This window comes from Labrus mixtus, chromosome 23, assembly GCF_963584025.1.
Source record: "Labrus mixtus chromosome 23, fLabMix1.1, whole genome shotgun sequence".
NCBI lineage: Eukaryota > Metazoa > Chordata > Actinopteri > Labriformes > Labridae > Labrus > Labrus mixtus.
This window is the reverse complement of record NC_083634.1, coordinates 1,136,922-1,153,218: the sequence shown is the minus strand read 5'-3', so window position 1 is coordinate 1,153,218 and position 16,297 is coordinate 1,136,922. Positions and strand designations below refer to the sequence as shown.

The window sequence follows — 16,297 nt, the reverse complement described above, 5'->3', positions numbered from 1 at the left end:
TTGCATTTTTTTTAATAAATCTAATTTTGTGATGTGAAAGGTCTGATCAATTGCATTTGCATATCCTCATCATGATCTGTGAAAACCACACACATTTTCTAGTAGGAAGTAAAAGGTTTCCTCTTCTATGCATTAGCTAGTGAAAACACACAAGTAAGCCACAGTGTTCTTGCTTATAATTACATGACAGTGAGCTGTTAATATTTACAAAGCAGAAGCATGTATGCATATTTTTGACATGTCTACACAGACAAGTATAGTCATTACAGCATGTGACTATCATACTGTAATTGAGTTCGATTTTTGGGGGGGACAAAGATTAAAGACTAAATAAGCCAACAAATTTACAGAAAAAAACAATTAAAAAGCTGTTGGTAAGTATTTATTTATTGAAATAATGCTCTGAACATTTAGACAAAAAATGCAAAATGTGTTCGTACATCTTGAAAAGAAAAAATAGACCATGCTGATATTATTGAACTTAGCAGCCTGTGATAAAACAGCACCATTGGTGCAAAATGGGTATTTGTTTGACAAAGTCCATAAAGTCATAGTGCATAAAAAAAAAGGTGCGTTTGAAGTGATTGGTTCGAGGGTCGTAGCAAAAGGCACTTTTGTTTTGATGCGGGACGCTGTTCCCTTGTCAGGGGCATCCCTGCTCCTGAACAGAGCCTCCTCGACACAATCCTGGCCTGCAGGACCTTTTTCAAATCTGAAAGAAATAACAGCACACATGAATTCAATTATCCTTACAAACAATAAGTTTGATCTCCCCAGCCAAAACATTGTTTTCATGCATCTGTATTGTAGAGAATCTCAGTAGCTACATGTAAAGTATTTATCACATGATGACAGCAACAACAAAAGCATTGCGAAACTTAGCCTCATGTGATTTCTGCATAATGAGTGCCAAGCTGATAGCATTATTTAGATTAGTGACCCACCATAGTTTAGCCGAGAGCATGCCAACAGACAGCCTGAGCTTGGACGTTACTATAAAAGATTTCTAACTAAAGTATCTGCTACATCATAGCTGGAGTAGGGAAATTCAAAAAACGACCTTATATATTTTCGTAATAATACCCAACTGTTCATAACCGCTCATATGCAACTCGTTAGCTTTGCAACTACTTCGGCTTGGCCTACTCAGATGTTGCCTAACGCTTCGAAGCCAGTTCTGTTGTACTATAAAGCAGCAAATGAGAATAACCACATTGATCAAACAAACAATCAATGGTGTTTAAATATCTAGAAAGAATGCATGTTTTAGCTCGAGTCTGTGGCCGGCATTGTTGTGCTAGCAGGCTAATGTTAGCATATTGTAGTTAGGTCGTAGCTTTACATTGCACATTACACGGAAAGACCATGCTTTTAAACACTTAAGTACCATTCAAATAAGCAGAGCGTATGATATTATTTTTTTTTCTCTAGTCAGTGACTAAAAAATAGAAACGTTTATGCCAGGACCACTAGGAATCTATCGGGGTACTTACGCATCCAGGAGAAGCAATGCCAGCTCAGAGTCGTGTTCGAGCCCCTTTGTTGAGCGTAGGGCTCTCCATCGTGGAAATGCCAGCCCAATGTTGATTCGAGTTCTACTCCGGTCTTTGTCTGCTGCTGTTCTAGCAAAAGACCGATATTTTTTAGGTAGGGGACCAGCCGGTGGAAGGTCTTCTGTCGTACGCTTCGCACTGGAGTCCACCATTTGTAACACTTCTTCCCTCGGTGTAGGGGCTAAGGCTAAATCATCAGGATCCTGGTGGGATAGTTCAGGGCTTCTGCCCTTTTCTATCCGTAGGGTGGGGGGGTTCAGTTATGTCAGCTGAGGGGGCAGGAGGCAGAGGACTTAAGGTTTACAGGGCACATGCAGACCAAGGCACCAAAATTAAACGAAAAATAAATAAAAGAAAACATTCAAACATAAAGGAAATGTGCGTTTGTGTCTATGTAAAATGTATTTTGTCAATTTGTCTGGGTGTGTGCATGATGTGTGATATATGTTCAGGCAGCATCGGCTGGGAGGAAACTACTGGGTTATGGAGGGTTGAGTTGCTGGGGTTTCTTTGGTCAGTTGCAGGATAAATGGCAGGGGGGTGTTGACTGTTTGTTGTGCTTCCATGATGGTTTTCCAGAGGGCAGGGTTGTTTCTGGCAGATGGTTTGTATGCCAGATATGTAATGGATGTAGTGGTTGTTGATGTAGAATGGAAGTCTATGGGCCAGTTTCAGTGTTTTGTTTTGTATAATCTGCAGGCGTTGGAGTTGATGGTTGGAGATCGTGATCCAGGCTGCGGAATATTCAAACAGTGGACAAATGTATGAAAGATAGACTTTGATAACTGTGGAGGGTGATGCGCCATGCTTTCCGCAGAGGGCTTTGAGATGGTTCAGTCTGCTGTTGGCTTTTTGTTCCAGGTTTTTGATGTGTTTGGTCCAGCTCATGTTGCTTTGAAATGTTATGCCAAGAAATGTTGCGTCCTTACTGATGTTGATTTTCTGGTTGTGTAATGTGAGGTTGATGTGATGGACCTAGAGGTTTTGGTTTTTGGTGATGACGGTGAAGATGACGCATTGTGTTTTGATGGGGTTGAGGGTGATTCTCCAGAGGTTTGACCATTCTTCTATTTCTGTGATGCATTGTTGAAGTTTTGAAACGGCAAGCTGTGGGGATTTAGATGTGGACCAGTAACAAAGATCATCTGTAAACTGTGAAACTTTGGCTATGGTGACTGGGGGGTAGTAGATGTCGGAGATGTATAAGAGAAAAAGGAGGGGACTGAGAACAGAACCTTGGGGAACTCCTGCTTTGGGGGTGAAGGAGATGGAGGTGGAAACTTTAACTTTGATATGTCGATTGTTGAGGAAGCTTGAGATGATGGATTGGTTGGGTTTTGGTTGTCTGAGGTTATTGTCTATTAATCTGTAGATGAGTCCATTATGCCATAGTTTGTCACGAGCTTTTTCAATGTCAAAGAATATTGCGATGGTAATTTGTTTTTTATTGAAATTTCTGTATATGTCTTCTGAGAGTCTGAGAATGTTGTCTGTGGTGGTTCTGCCTTTCCTGAAGCCGGCATGGTGTATTGCGATGAGTCCTAGTGATTCGATATGGTTGGTGAGACGGGAGGTGAGTATTCTTTCAAAGAGTTTTCCGATGTGGCTGAGGAGGCTGATGGGGCGGTAGCTTGTGGGGTTGTGAGGGTCTTTGCCAGGTTTATGGATCATTGTAACAATTGCTGTTTTCCAGGGTGAGGGAAAGTGTCCAGTGGTGAGGCAGATGGTGAAGAGCTGTCCAAGGTACTGAAGGTAGATAACTGGGGCTTGTTTAATTAGTATGGTTAATTAACCTCCTCCAACTGACCCAGCAGTGTGCACCTTCATAACCACAACACTTCAGGAATTGGAAACTATGGACCATACTGTACCGCCATTATCCAATTCAGCCATTAAAGAAAAATCACTACCACCTCTGAAATTAGCCAAATCCAACAAATCTGATAAACCACCACCACCTACACAAAATCCAAAACCACCCACATCTGACGAACCATCAGCCTCTCCACTAATCCCTCCGACCACAGATAACATCGACTCTCTCATCATCAAAAACATCTTTGATCAACTTAACCATCTGTATTCGGAACTCAGCAAGTACACCCAATTCACCCCCCTCAACAATGCTGTCACACAAATGCAGTTCACCCTCACCACCATGGAACAAATTCTCCTCAACGGAAAAGACCCACAGACCCCCCTCCCGCCACTTTCTGCCACCTTTTCAGACACAGTAAATTCAAACATGCACAAATACTCTGAAATCAACTCCGGTGCCAGAAAGAGAGCAAGAAGGGAATCAACAGAAAAACATACCATCACACCCATTGTAACAGAAAACTTCAAAACCCCCAACAGTTAATTTTCCACTAACCAAGCCATCATCAAAGAAATACAAAAACTTAAACCCCAAGCCCAAGCCCCATTTTCCCCATGGACATCCACTCCCTGAACACTCTACTCACCCTGGCCAGAAGATGCATTCAATGGAGCAAAATTCACATGTAGACTAGCACGAAAACCCAGAACAACCCCATCTGAATCTCCCATCAAACATCTGGTCATTAAAGGCATCCACACTGACATCACAGAAGATCAAATCAAACAGGAACTGGACCAACAAGGCATCAACATCTCCAAAATCCACAGGATAATCAGCAAAACCACCCAACAGCCAACCACCTTTATCAAGATCCTTCTTACCGACCCAAACCAATCTGCTGGCCTTCTCCACGAAGGCTTCTTTATGGACCTGTTTCAGTACAGAGTGGAGAAGGCCCGGCCCCCACCCACCATCCGACAGTGCTTCAAATGCCAACAGTTTAACCACATATCATCCAACTGCAATAACCCTGTCATATGTCTCAGATGTGGAGACAGATGTCTGCACCAGAGACAAAAGAGAAGCCAAATTTGCCAACTGCTTAGGACCACACTGTGCTGCATCCAAGACCTGCCCCATCTACCTTTCACACATGAACCCATCCACCAGAAGGCCCCAACCTGCCAGACTCTCTGTCAGGAAACCATCCACCACCAACTCCCCCAGCACACACCATACTCACAGTCCTGACAGCACTCGCCTCACCCACCTCCGCGATGACCTCAGCAAACTGTCAATGGATGACAATAAAATAGAATCAATACTACAAAGCATCAGAAAACACACCCACTTCATTATATAGGACCTCATCCCCCACCCAGGAATCATAAATATCTGTCTACCTTTTTTCCTTTTAATAATGACCCACACCACCTTCCTTCACATAAACATCCAAGGAATCAGAGGAAATAAAGAAGAACTCATCAATCTACTCAATAACAAAAACATCTCAGTCGCCTCCATAAATGAAACACTTCTGTCCAGTAAATCACGCATCAGCATCCCAGGTTACAACATCACCCGAAAAGAACGCCAAACAGGACATGGAGGAGGAGGAGTCGCCATCTTAATCAAAAATCACATCGAATACAGTCAAACAGATTTTGGACTCTCAGCACAGGAACTCAATGGAAATGAATATGTTGCAATAAAAATTTAAATCCACTCACATCATCCCATCACAGTCACCAGCATCTATTGTCCCCCTGGAATAAAACCCTCAGCTCCTCTGCTCAAAGCCACCTCCAACCCCAGCCACTCTCTGATAATGGGCGACCTCAATGCCAAACACACAGACTTTCACTGCAGGAAAACAAACACAAGCGGAACCACACTCAGACAGATTCTACAGGACACAAATCTATCAATAATCAACACAAATGAACCCACCTACATATCCCCTCAGACCGGCAAAACAGACATTCTGGACCTCATCATATGCACCCCCAACCTGGCGACAAGAGTTTCACCACCACCACCACAAACCATCTCTCAAGTGATCACCTACCAGTTCTCACCACCTTCTCCTTCAACCTTCAATCAATAACAAAGACAAAATACAACTACAGAGCAGCAAACTGGGATACCTATAGATCATTCATAGAAGAAAAACTCAAGCTCATCACCCCAATTCCCACTCCCCAGAACCTGGATCAACATGCAACACTCCTCAGCCACCTACTCACCCAAGCCAAAGAAGAAACCATACCCACAAAATCTGCCAAAACCCCAACACAGTCATTACCACCACATCTCCTCCATCTCATCAGACACAGAAGAAGGCTGCGCAGAGAATTCATCCGGTCCAGATCACCCCTATTGTGATTGTACACCAATGGCCCCATTCACTTAGATGGATTGTGGGCACTAAAAGCTTTAACATCATTTGCTCCCGCTATCTGCTCCGTGTTATGGTCTAATTCACAAAGGTTTTAGCGCTAATGATAGTCAGGTGCAAACACGCTAATCCCATTAATGCACATTCACGCACCACTCACAAAGGACACATTAGGCATGTGGCTGCAGGATCTGGGAATCAAACCCCTGCCCTTCCGGTTAAGAGTTGACCGACTCTATCAGTGTCAGCTGTCCCATTTATTCTAACCTGCTCTGAAGATAGAAAGTATTTTAGACCATGTTTTATTAAGTAACAGCAAAACAAATTAAAACTCCAAATAGGGGTTACCAGTAGCCTAGTGGTTAGTGCGCGAGCCCCATGTACAGAAGGGGCTGCCCGGGTTCAGACAGGCCATCCAACAATCCCATGAATAGGGTTAATATGTTAACCCCAGAGGTTGTCATGACAGCATGCATCACTGACTATACGTCCATCTTTTTCTGTGGTTTTGTTGCAGCTGAAGGAGGCTATAGAGGCGGAGCTTCAACAGAATGGTTTGCAGGTTTCTGCTTTTGCACTGACAAAAGTCATCCAACTTTATGAGACCAAAAACTCTCGACACTCCACCATGCTGGTGGGAAAGACTGGCAGCGCTAAGAGTGTTACCTGGAGGATCCTGCAGTGTGCTCTCACTGCCATGCATCACAAGGGAGTGCCTGGTTTCCAGTTGGTCCTGGTGGGAAAAAGTCATTTATTGGCTAATACTGCTTTAATAAAAGGCAAACATTCAGAGTTATTTTTTAAGCAAAACTAGTTCAGCTGGTAAAATTTGTGCAAACTGACAATTTCATTTTGTTTGTTTTTATTTCAATTGCCTCTTAGGCAATGGATTGCACCTACTTATTCTCAAGAAAAAACAATGGAGCGCCTGAGCAATGACGTTAAAAAAAAATGGTTGTGTATTGCTTGCAGGCTCCAATATTTGGGTACACTTGGCCCCAATGTACGGAGTATGGAAGAAAGTAAGAGACATAATTATTATATATCAGCTACTAAATACTTCATATTGAAATTTAAATGTATTTCTTCAGAATTACCTCTTTGAAATTCAGATCCAAAAATTAAAGTAAAAAAAAGTCAAATAAAACATCCGGGCTTCCCAGGACAGGCTAGGCAATAGAGCTTAAGTATTCAATGGCTGTTAAAATTCAAATAAGGATGTCTCTTATTTCCACAGCAAACAGCTGCCCCACTGTCCACCTTTCTTCAGTTTTAAAGCATTTCTTTGATTTGATTGGTTGGGAGAGACAAACTTAAATTAAGTGCATAATTAGGGTTGACATTTCCATTTTTTTTATATTTCACAGTGATAATCAGGTTAATGTTTTCTTCTTATGTTGTCTTTACATATTACTGGCTCCTGCTTATCTTCCAACTAATCCTTCTATATTCATACCATTGCCCATTTGTTTTTCCTTTTCCTCTGTCCTTATTCTACACTATCTGAGATTATGGAGAAATTCAACTGATAGTTGTTAATAAAACAACACATCTGTCTCTTCCTTCCTTTAGTCTTATACATGTTTATACCAGTCTAAAAGTCAAATTCTAGCCATCTACAGAGCTTAAGAATGTGTCTAATCAGAAGAGGTATAATCCTTTTGCATTAAAGCTGTCCTTGTGTGTTTCCAGCTTCTGAACTATGAAACTACTAAACATAGTCCAGCTATTGTAATGCACTTTTCATCAACTTGTTTATCATATTCTCTCTCCTTTGGAACAACAGGATTTCCCTCTAAACCCCAAGGCGATGAGTCTAGGAGAGCTGTATGGAGAGAATGACCTCTCAACCAATGAGTAGAGTGATGGAGTGCTTTCCACCCTCATGAGAACTGCCTGCGCAGGTCCTTAAAACACATTCTTCATGTACATGTAGTCTTAGTCAACAATCTACAGAATGATTCAAGATCCAAAATTCTTCCTCTGGCCAAACCAATGTAGCAATTTCTAACGTTCAGCCCGACATGGAAACATTTGACATAATAATTTGTTTTCAAGCTAAATATCCACAGGTTGGATTTTTTTTTTTATATACAAATTATTAGATAAAAGAACCTACATATCAAAGCATTACCAGTACATTGACCAATTAATCATTCTGTATAAATATTGTTAGCATCATTTATATTGTGATATATCAACTTTGCAAACATATGTAAATGTAATTTTCCATTTTTAACCCACTTTGCACCTGTTCCTTATTCTTCAGATGACAAACCAGATGAGAAGTGGATAGTGTTTGACGGGCCTGTTGACACACTTTGGATAGAGAGTATGAACTCTGTCATGGATGACAACAAGGTGCTAACACTCATCAATGGAGAGAGAATTTCCATGCCCGAACAGGTGAGATCAGAATGAGAAACCAGAGTCACTGCTTTTTATTATTATTATTATTATTTCACTATTACATTATTTAAGGCATCTTGAAACAGGAAATACGGCATTGTTCATTATTCATTTTTCCATGTAGACAGCTAAGAGTATGCAGTTTCTTAAATGCATTGCTTTCATTGCAGCTACTTCACTCTTAAAATAATATAATTTAAAAGTTGACTTTAGAACTGGAACAAACAACCACCGTGTGTCTTGTTAAAAAAGTTAGCTTTTAAACCATGTGCTGGAAAACAATTGTTTTAATTTGACATCCTCACTGTTGTACATTATTTATCTTTGCTATTTTCATAGTTCTGTCTCTTCAGTGTAGAACATAGTAATACTGAAATTCATCGTTAACAATGACATGAATCAGGTGTTTTAATATAGTCAGCTTACATATCTTGATCAGTGAATTAAACGATCAAACAGAAAAAGCTAAATTAATTCTTTGGTCGTAGGTGTCTCTGCTGTTTGAAGTGGAGAACCTGGCACAGGCCTCTCCAGCTACTGTGTCCCGCTGTGGGATGGTCTACAATGATTACGCTGATCTGGGATGGAAGCCTTTTGTTCAATCCTGGCTGGACAAACGACACAAGGTACAATGGATTCATTACTAATCATTTCACATGATACTCTTTCCTAGTTCGCTTTTCACTCTCATTTCACTGTCATCTAACCATTACTCGATTTCTTCACAGGCTGAAGTGGAACATTTAAAGCCGATATTTGAGAAATATATAGAGAGCACGCAGGACTTTAAGAAGGTCAACTGTAAGGAGCTGATTCCAATCACTGAGCTTAATGGAATCACCTCATGCTGCCGTCTCTATGACTCCCTAGCTACATCCAGCAATGGGGTAGGAGTAATGAATCTCTTTCCCTCATTTTTCATTGTAATTTCTACCATGAACAATCATTTTCTAGTGTGCCTTTAATGTTGAGCTTTAATGATTTTTGGTGTAACTAACTGTAATATAAACATGCATTATCAATCTCCAATTTAGTTCATAATCCCCATCATCCCATCCAAAACAATCCCGATTGTAAAAAGTTTTTTTTGTCTCCCAGATAAACACCTCCGACACAGAAAACCTGGGTAGGATGGTGGCTCTGTGGTTCGTCTTCAGCCTTATCTGGTCCATCTGTGCCTCTGTTGATGAGGATGGACGCAGGAAGATCGACAACTTCCTGCGGGAGATGGAGGGAACATTCCCCATCAAGGTTTGAAAAGATCTTTTGTTGCATACCATTGTCTTCTCTTCGCATTTTTTTCTGCATCTTTCCCTTTCAAAAAAGGTAAAAAAGTGTATTTATAAGTGTAATTGTTTTGAATTACTGATATATAAAGACAGTCAAAATGTACCGTCCCTTATACCTAGGTTTCTTTTTTACCCCACACTTCAACTGCTGTGGTTTAACTTTGTTTTCATACAAAAAAAAGTGACAATGAGGGCTACCAGAGCTTTCTATCCATCATTTTTATTTGGGTTGATATTGCAAAGGTAGTTTGATTAAATTACAGTTAACAAGAAAGTAAGGAAGATTTTGTGCCAAGCTAAACATTTTAGACAAACACACTAACTCTTTTTCTACAGTATCACTTACCATTATTGCATACCAGTATCATGTTAGAATGCATTAATGTCAGCATATTAAATGCACCAGTGGCATGATACTATTAAGGGTTCAATATGTACACCCCCACTTTCTTTTTTTTAAAGATTTATTTTTTGGTCTTTTTGTGCCTTTATTTGAGAGATTCAGTGGATAGAGTCGGAAATCAGGGAGATAGAGAGAGTGGGGAATGACATGCAGGAAAGGAGCCACAGGCCGGATTTGAACCTGGCCCACCCGCTTGTAGGACCACAGCCTCCATACATGGGGCGCGTGCTCTAACCACTGCGCCACCAGTGCCCCTACACCCCCACTTTCCATGATCAAACTGAATGGATGTGTTTTAGCATGCACTAACATTCTCCACACTTTGTTTGACGCCTCTTTCAGGACACAGTTTATGAGTATTATGTGGACACCAAGAACAAAATCTGGGCTTCTTTTGAAGAAAAACTGCCTAAGGGCTGGCGCTACAATGCAGAGTAAGTAACCAAGTCAATCTTTATGCCTACCATAAACTGTTGTTGTCAGACATGTTTGAGGAGCCATGTTTTATTCATTCATCCATCTGCTGATTTTGAGACTGTAAAAATACCTGGATAACCCAAAGCCTTTAAGAACAATACATTTTACATGTCCCTCTCTACTCTCTTGAAGGGCTCCATTCTATAAAATAATGGTTCCTACAGTGGACACAGTTCGCTACAACTTCTTAGTGGAGGCTCTGGTGTTAGGTCAGTACCCAGTGCTGCTCTCTGGGCCAGTGGGCACTGGCAAAACCTCAGTGGCCCAGAGCATCCTGCAGGACTTGGATAACAAGTGGACTGCCTTAACTATCAACATGTCTTCACAGGTTGGTGCCTTCACAGCTTTCATTTATTTTTTCACCACTGCTTTCATTTCAAAATTGGATTGCCAAATTGTTTGTTGTTTCTAATAGATTCTGTATTTTTTTCTCTTTCTCTGTCATTATTATTGTCCAGACAACTTCTAATAACATCCAAGCCATAGTGGAGAGTCGCATAGAGAAGAGAACCAAAGGCATGTTTGTGTCAACAGGAGGGAAGCGCCTGCTTTGTTTCCTGGATGACCTAAACATGCCAGCTGATGACCTCTTTGGCTCTCAGCCAACGCTGGAACTGCTGCGCCTTTGGATCGACTATGGCTTCTGGTATGACCGCCAGAAACAGACCCTAAAGTTTGTCAAGGTGAGATAGATAAATTCTGAAGAGTGTGAAATTATTTGCAACATCAGAGATCAACCACGTAATTAAACTATTAGTCCTCTAGACTTAGTATAACAATTTACAATTAGATATGCTAACATGCTGCTTAAAACTCAGGATTTTCAGAATTGCATTAAAAGTATTAATAAGTTAATATTTATACTAAGATAGGATGATTTATTTGGAGAAAACTGAGCACCCCCACATAGCTGGAATGGAATGATCCTTGTGTCATTAGCCATATTAGACTGTGAGATTAGTCGACTGAGGTTCCTTCAAGTGAATTCCTTGAAGATCAGACTATTTGGGGTCAGACCTACTAATTAACATCCTTTTCAGTAAGAGAGAAACAAAAGCTTAACATGTGAAAAAAAAAAAAAAAAAATCAGTTGGTGTTAATTTCTTAAACAACCCTTTAACTCTATTAAGTGTGTTCATGTATGTGTTCGTTCTTTAGGACATGTTCTTGTTGGCATCAATGGGACCTCCTGGTGGAGGGAGGACTCACATTTCTGGGCGCTCACAGAGTCGATTCAACCTCATCAATATGACCTTCCCTAATGTAAGTCCTACTGACATGTTTCCTTCCCCTTCAAGCCATGACCCATCTTTTCTGCTTAAATCTGTGACAATGTAAAGTAATAAGTAGAATAATTGTATTTACTCATAAGCATTCAAATGTGTTAAAATGAAAACCTTTCTTCCTATGCACTCCTCTTAAAATCAACTCTATTTGAACCTTAGATATCTGTCTTTTTTAATCTGTTTATTGAACTTCTGTCAACCTTTTTTTCAATTTTTCTGTGTATGTTTTTGTAGTGTTTCTCTTCACTCTGTTTTTTTGTTACCACAAAGAATTAAGAGTTGCTTTTGAAATGAGGGGTGCCATATTGCATTCAGGAAGTGAAAAACCTGACCCTTGAGTTACATTGACTCAATAACATGTGAAGTTGAAATTTATATATCTTTTGAACATGGTTGTACTATATCTTAAAAAGCTGTACTGGACTTGAACACATCTGTCCTTTTTGTTATGCAGGAGTCCCAGATCAGACGGATCTACAGTACCATGATCAACCAAAAGCTGCAGGGGTTTAAGGAGGAGGTGAAGCCCATTGGAGACATTCTGACCCAGGCCACCTTAGAACTGTATTATGCTGTTTCTGCTTGTTTTCTTCCCACTCCAGCAAAGATACACTACCTCTTCAACCTCAGGGATATCTCCCAGGTACAAATTAATATATATACTGTATATATGTATATATATACTGTAGATGGATTAGAGCTTTATGAGTAAACCACCGGCATAGCTGTACAGAGAGTACTTACAGAAAATGGGTTTGTTAAGAAAGTTAATACCACAAGCCTGATTTACAAAAGGTAGTTAAATTTTGTTACTATAGACTTTATTTGGCATCCCAGATATATTGGATGAACCAGACGCCTTGTTTAAGTGTTTTAGCAAACATGCTAGTTCTCAACACCTGTCCACAGATGGGTACTCTTACATACACCTAATATCAATTATTCTGGGTGTGACATACTGTAGGTCAGAAAAAGATTAAGATTTCTATGAAGATTGATTATACGATCATACTATGTTCAAATGTTACATGAGACAATGAGATAACTGTATTTTTGTCCCATTACACCCATTCTAGGTGTTTCAAGGTCTGCTAAGAGCTCACCCTGACTTCCATGATACCAAAAACAACATCACTCGACTCTGGATCCATGAGTGCTACAGGTAACCAACCTAATAGTCAAGTTTCATGTGTTTATTCTGTGTTTATGCACATGATAACTTGTTGTTTTTCTTTCTTTATTTCAGAGTCTTCTCGGACAGGCTTGTAGATCGCAGTGACATTGAGGTCTTTACTGCTTTGCTTGGGGAGAAACTGGCCTCACTCTTTGACCTCCCGTTCCACAACATCTGCCCGAACAAACAGCCACCTATATTTGGTACATTTACGACCGTAAACACGTCAATCAATTTCAATCAATCAATTTTTTTTTGTATAGCGTCAACTCATAACAAGTGTTATCTCGAGACACTTTACAAAAAGCAGGTAAAAGAACTTACTCATTGTTATGTTACAAAGACCCGGCCTATCCTGTTCATACATCAAAGCTTTGAAAAATGCTTGTGTGTATTAGATGTAGGATTGATTTATAAAATTATGGAACTGACACACGACTATAAGTAGCTTTAAATGTGTTTATTGTGTTAATTTTTCTGTGTATGGTTCAGGTGATTTCCTGAGCGGTTCTGGTGTGTATGAAGACCTGCTGGATGTCAAAGGTCTTAAGAAGTTCATGGAGACGCAGCTGGAAGACTACAACATGACACCGGGTGTAGTGCCCATGAGCCTGGTGCTCTTCCGTGATGCCATTGAACACAGTACGTCAACACAACCTTATACACATGTTTAGTGGGACAGTTCAATCTCCTAATGCGTCAATCCCCCCTTTCACACTTACCTGACCCTATCTCATCTTCTAATCCTCTTCACTCTGATGTGTCTTTGATAGTCACAGTTTTACAGTTTTACAATCCAGGCCCAGTTTTAAACTCCTCTGTAGAGAAGCTGTCTCTGCAGGCTCTTCTGTGTACACTCTGCTGTCAATGGCCTGTTTGCCACTCCAAATCACTATCACTCCATTGCTCATGGTTCAACAATTACTTCTATTAATTGTTGGTATGTTCAAATGTGGAGGGATTTCCAGACACACCAAAGCTTAAGAAGCTCTCTGATTAAATATTTGGTAAATACAATTAACTAGGGATGTAACGATTCATTCAACTCCTGATACGATATGATTCACGATACAAATCTCTCACAATTTATTTTACAAAATGAGACTGTTGACAAATGATGAGTGAAACAGATTCCTTTAGGGGCTCAAACCCGCTTGTCAGTGTGTTTTTTTTTTTTCTCTCAACAAGGGGAGGTGATTGGAGCCTCTCATTGTGTTGATTAAATGCTGCATCATGTTTGTTGTGTTATTTGTGTAGTTCTCTGTCTTCTTGTAATATCTGCTCACAGTTTTTGTCTCGTCTGTTATCTTCTCACCTCTTTCATTTTCTGTCTTGGGGAAGCCAAAACGCTTCCACACCTCCGTTTAAAAGACGGTGGTTCTAAATCTTGCTCTGCAGCTGCTGACGCTCATGATATTATTGCGATTAATTTTTTAGAGTACAATTCACTTATCAGACGCTTTTATCCAAAGCGACGCACATCAGAGAGTAAGTGCAACACAAGCAAGGATCTAGAAAAAGGGAACAATGTCAGTAAGAGCAAACGATCAGCTTTGACTCTGATTGGACACACAGGTGCTGACAGGAAGTGACCAGAGGCAAAGCACAACATTGAGGGCAGTTCTTGACAGCTCTAATCAGTATCTTACTGATGTGAATCTTGACACCTTTGAATGGATTTATCACGATTTTATGATGAATCTTTACATCCCTACAACTAACTGTTACATTGTAGATTTTTCAGAACGCAGAATAATATTCTACAAACATGCGATAATATTTGGTTAGAGAATTTGAATATATGTTTTAAAAAAACTAGTCTGCTGTACAACCACAAAGAGGTCAATAAAATGTTGATTTTATATATTTTTACCATATGCAGCATGCATACAAAAATGTCCTCCTCTAATGCTAACCCTTTCATACTAAAGAACAGTGTATAGTTGTTTTCCTTATCACTAAATAAAGTCAGGCCCAAATTTTATAGTAAAACTAAATAAAGAAAAAAGGCTGTCATCCATCCAATCACCCAACAACTTGTGAAATGATACTCGATGTCACATCTAAAATTTTAAAAAAGTAAGGTTATGGTGATTATTATTTTTTGTGCTCTGTCCACAGTAACTCGAGCAGTATGTGTGATCAGTCAGCTTAGGGGCAACATGCTGCTGGTCGGTGTGGGAGGTTCTGGTAGACAGAGCCTGTCTAAGATGGCTGCCTTCATCTGTGAGTACCAGGTGTTCCAGGTGGAAGTCACCAAGCAGTATCGCAAACAGGAGTTCAGAGATAGTGAGATTCACTGCACACTACACTCCTATCACAGGCATACACAGAAAGTCAATAAAGAAAGTCTGCAACCAATGCCCCTAACTTTGGAAAATTTAAAGACAAAGAGCTTGAACTGAGAATTCAAAAAATATATTACTTTATATTCAATGAATGTAATGAGACCCCAGCTGATTGACCATGATTTTTGTGTAATAAATAATCTGTCTTAAATCAACTCCCCTCATCTTTTCGTCAGCCAGCTGTCTAACACTAGGTGATTTTCCCGTCTGTGTTTTCAGATATCAAGAAGCTGTACCGTTTGACTGGTGACAACAACAAGCCTACAGTCTTCCTGTTCAATGACACTCAGATTGTATATGAGTCCTTCCTTGTGGACATCAATAATATCCTAAGCTCTGGAGAGGTGCCTAACCTCTACAAGCCGGATGAGTTTGTTGAGGTCAGTGTTTTCTGAAAAACTCTTTGTCTCTCCCATCTGTCCATTACTGTAATGTAAACACCTTGGATTACACTTCCTATTTAGTTTTTTTCAGTTATTCAATCTCAAGTATTAAAAATAACATATATGCATTTTGTTTAAAATTAGATTAATTTGGTCATAGCAGTACAGCTTTTTTTTTATTTAAGGGTTAGGGTTAAGGGTAATATTAAAATTCAAAATGTTTGGAGTTGTTTAAATATTAAGTAAATACAAGAATGTTGTTCTTTTTCAAATATTGTTGCATTTTTAAATTGTTTCTTGAACCATTTGATGATCTGATAATCTTCTCTCAAATGTTTTTAAAGTAACAGATTTATTTGAAGTTTTGACATCATGACACTCCCCAGGTATGCAACGCTCTGTCAGAGTCGGCCAGGAAAGACAAAGTGGTGGAGACTCCTGACTCGTTATTTCACTATCTGATCGAGCGAGTGAGGAACAACCTGCACATAGTTCTCTGTATGAGTCCAGAGGGAGAGCCCTTCAGGTAGAGCAGCACACTGTGTCTTATAACTCTCTGGTTCACAATGTGTCCACTCTTTTCAACTCACAGGTTTAAGGAAATTAAGATTAAGATTTACTTTTATTGATCCCCACAAGGGGAAATTTCAGTTTTTACACTCTGTAAGTCATGAACACACACATGGGCTGAAATATACACACATGCAGAAACAGGATCCTATGGACATGCACTAATGGAGAGAAGCCAGAGTGAT

At 39.9% G+C, this 16,297-nt stretch overlaps 1 protein-coding gene across 1 annotated transcript in view; it reads left to right on the top strand.

Annotated features, from left to right (window-relative positions):
* Nucleotides 1-16,297, top strand: part of dnah2 (dynein, axonemal, heavy chain 2) — an 85,001-nt gene that overhangs the window by 45,287 nt on the left and 23,417 nt on the right. Inside the window, 19 exon segments of the mRNA XM_061031981.1 lie at nucleotides 4,124-4,414; nucleotides 5,160-5,431; nucleotides 6,291-6,509; nucleotides 7,560-7,677; nucleotides 8,043-8,179; nucleotides 8,671-8,808; nucleotides 8,911-9,069; nucleotides 9,281-9,433; nucleotides 10,217-10,308; nucleotides 10,484-10,679; nucleotides 10,810-11,034; nucleotides 11,510-11,614; nucleotides 12,092-12,280; nucleotides 12,714-12,799; nucleotides 12,884-13,014; nucleotides 13,304-13,453; nucleotides 14,933-15,100; nucleotides 15,379-15,539; nucleotides 15,929-16,068. Coding sequence (XP_060887964.1) covers nucleotides 4,124-4,414; nucleotides 5,160-5,431; nucleotides 6,291-6,509; nucleotides 7,560-7,677; nucleotides 8,043-8,179; nucleotides 8,671-8,808; nucleotides 8,911-9,069; nucleotides 9,281-9,433; nucleotides 10,217-10,308; nucleotides 10,484-10,679; nucleotides 10,810-11,034; nucleotides 11,510-11,614; nucleotides 12,092-12,280; nucleotides 12,714-12,799; nucleotides 12,884-13,014; nucleotides 13,304-13,453; nucleotides 14,933-15,100; nucleotides 15,379-15,539; nucleotides 15,929-16,068 — 3,130 coding nt within the window.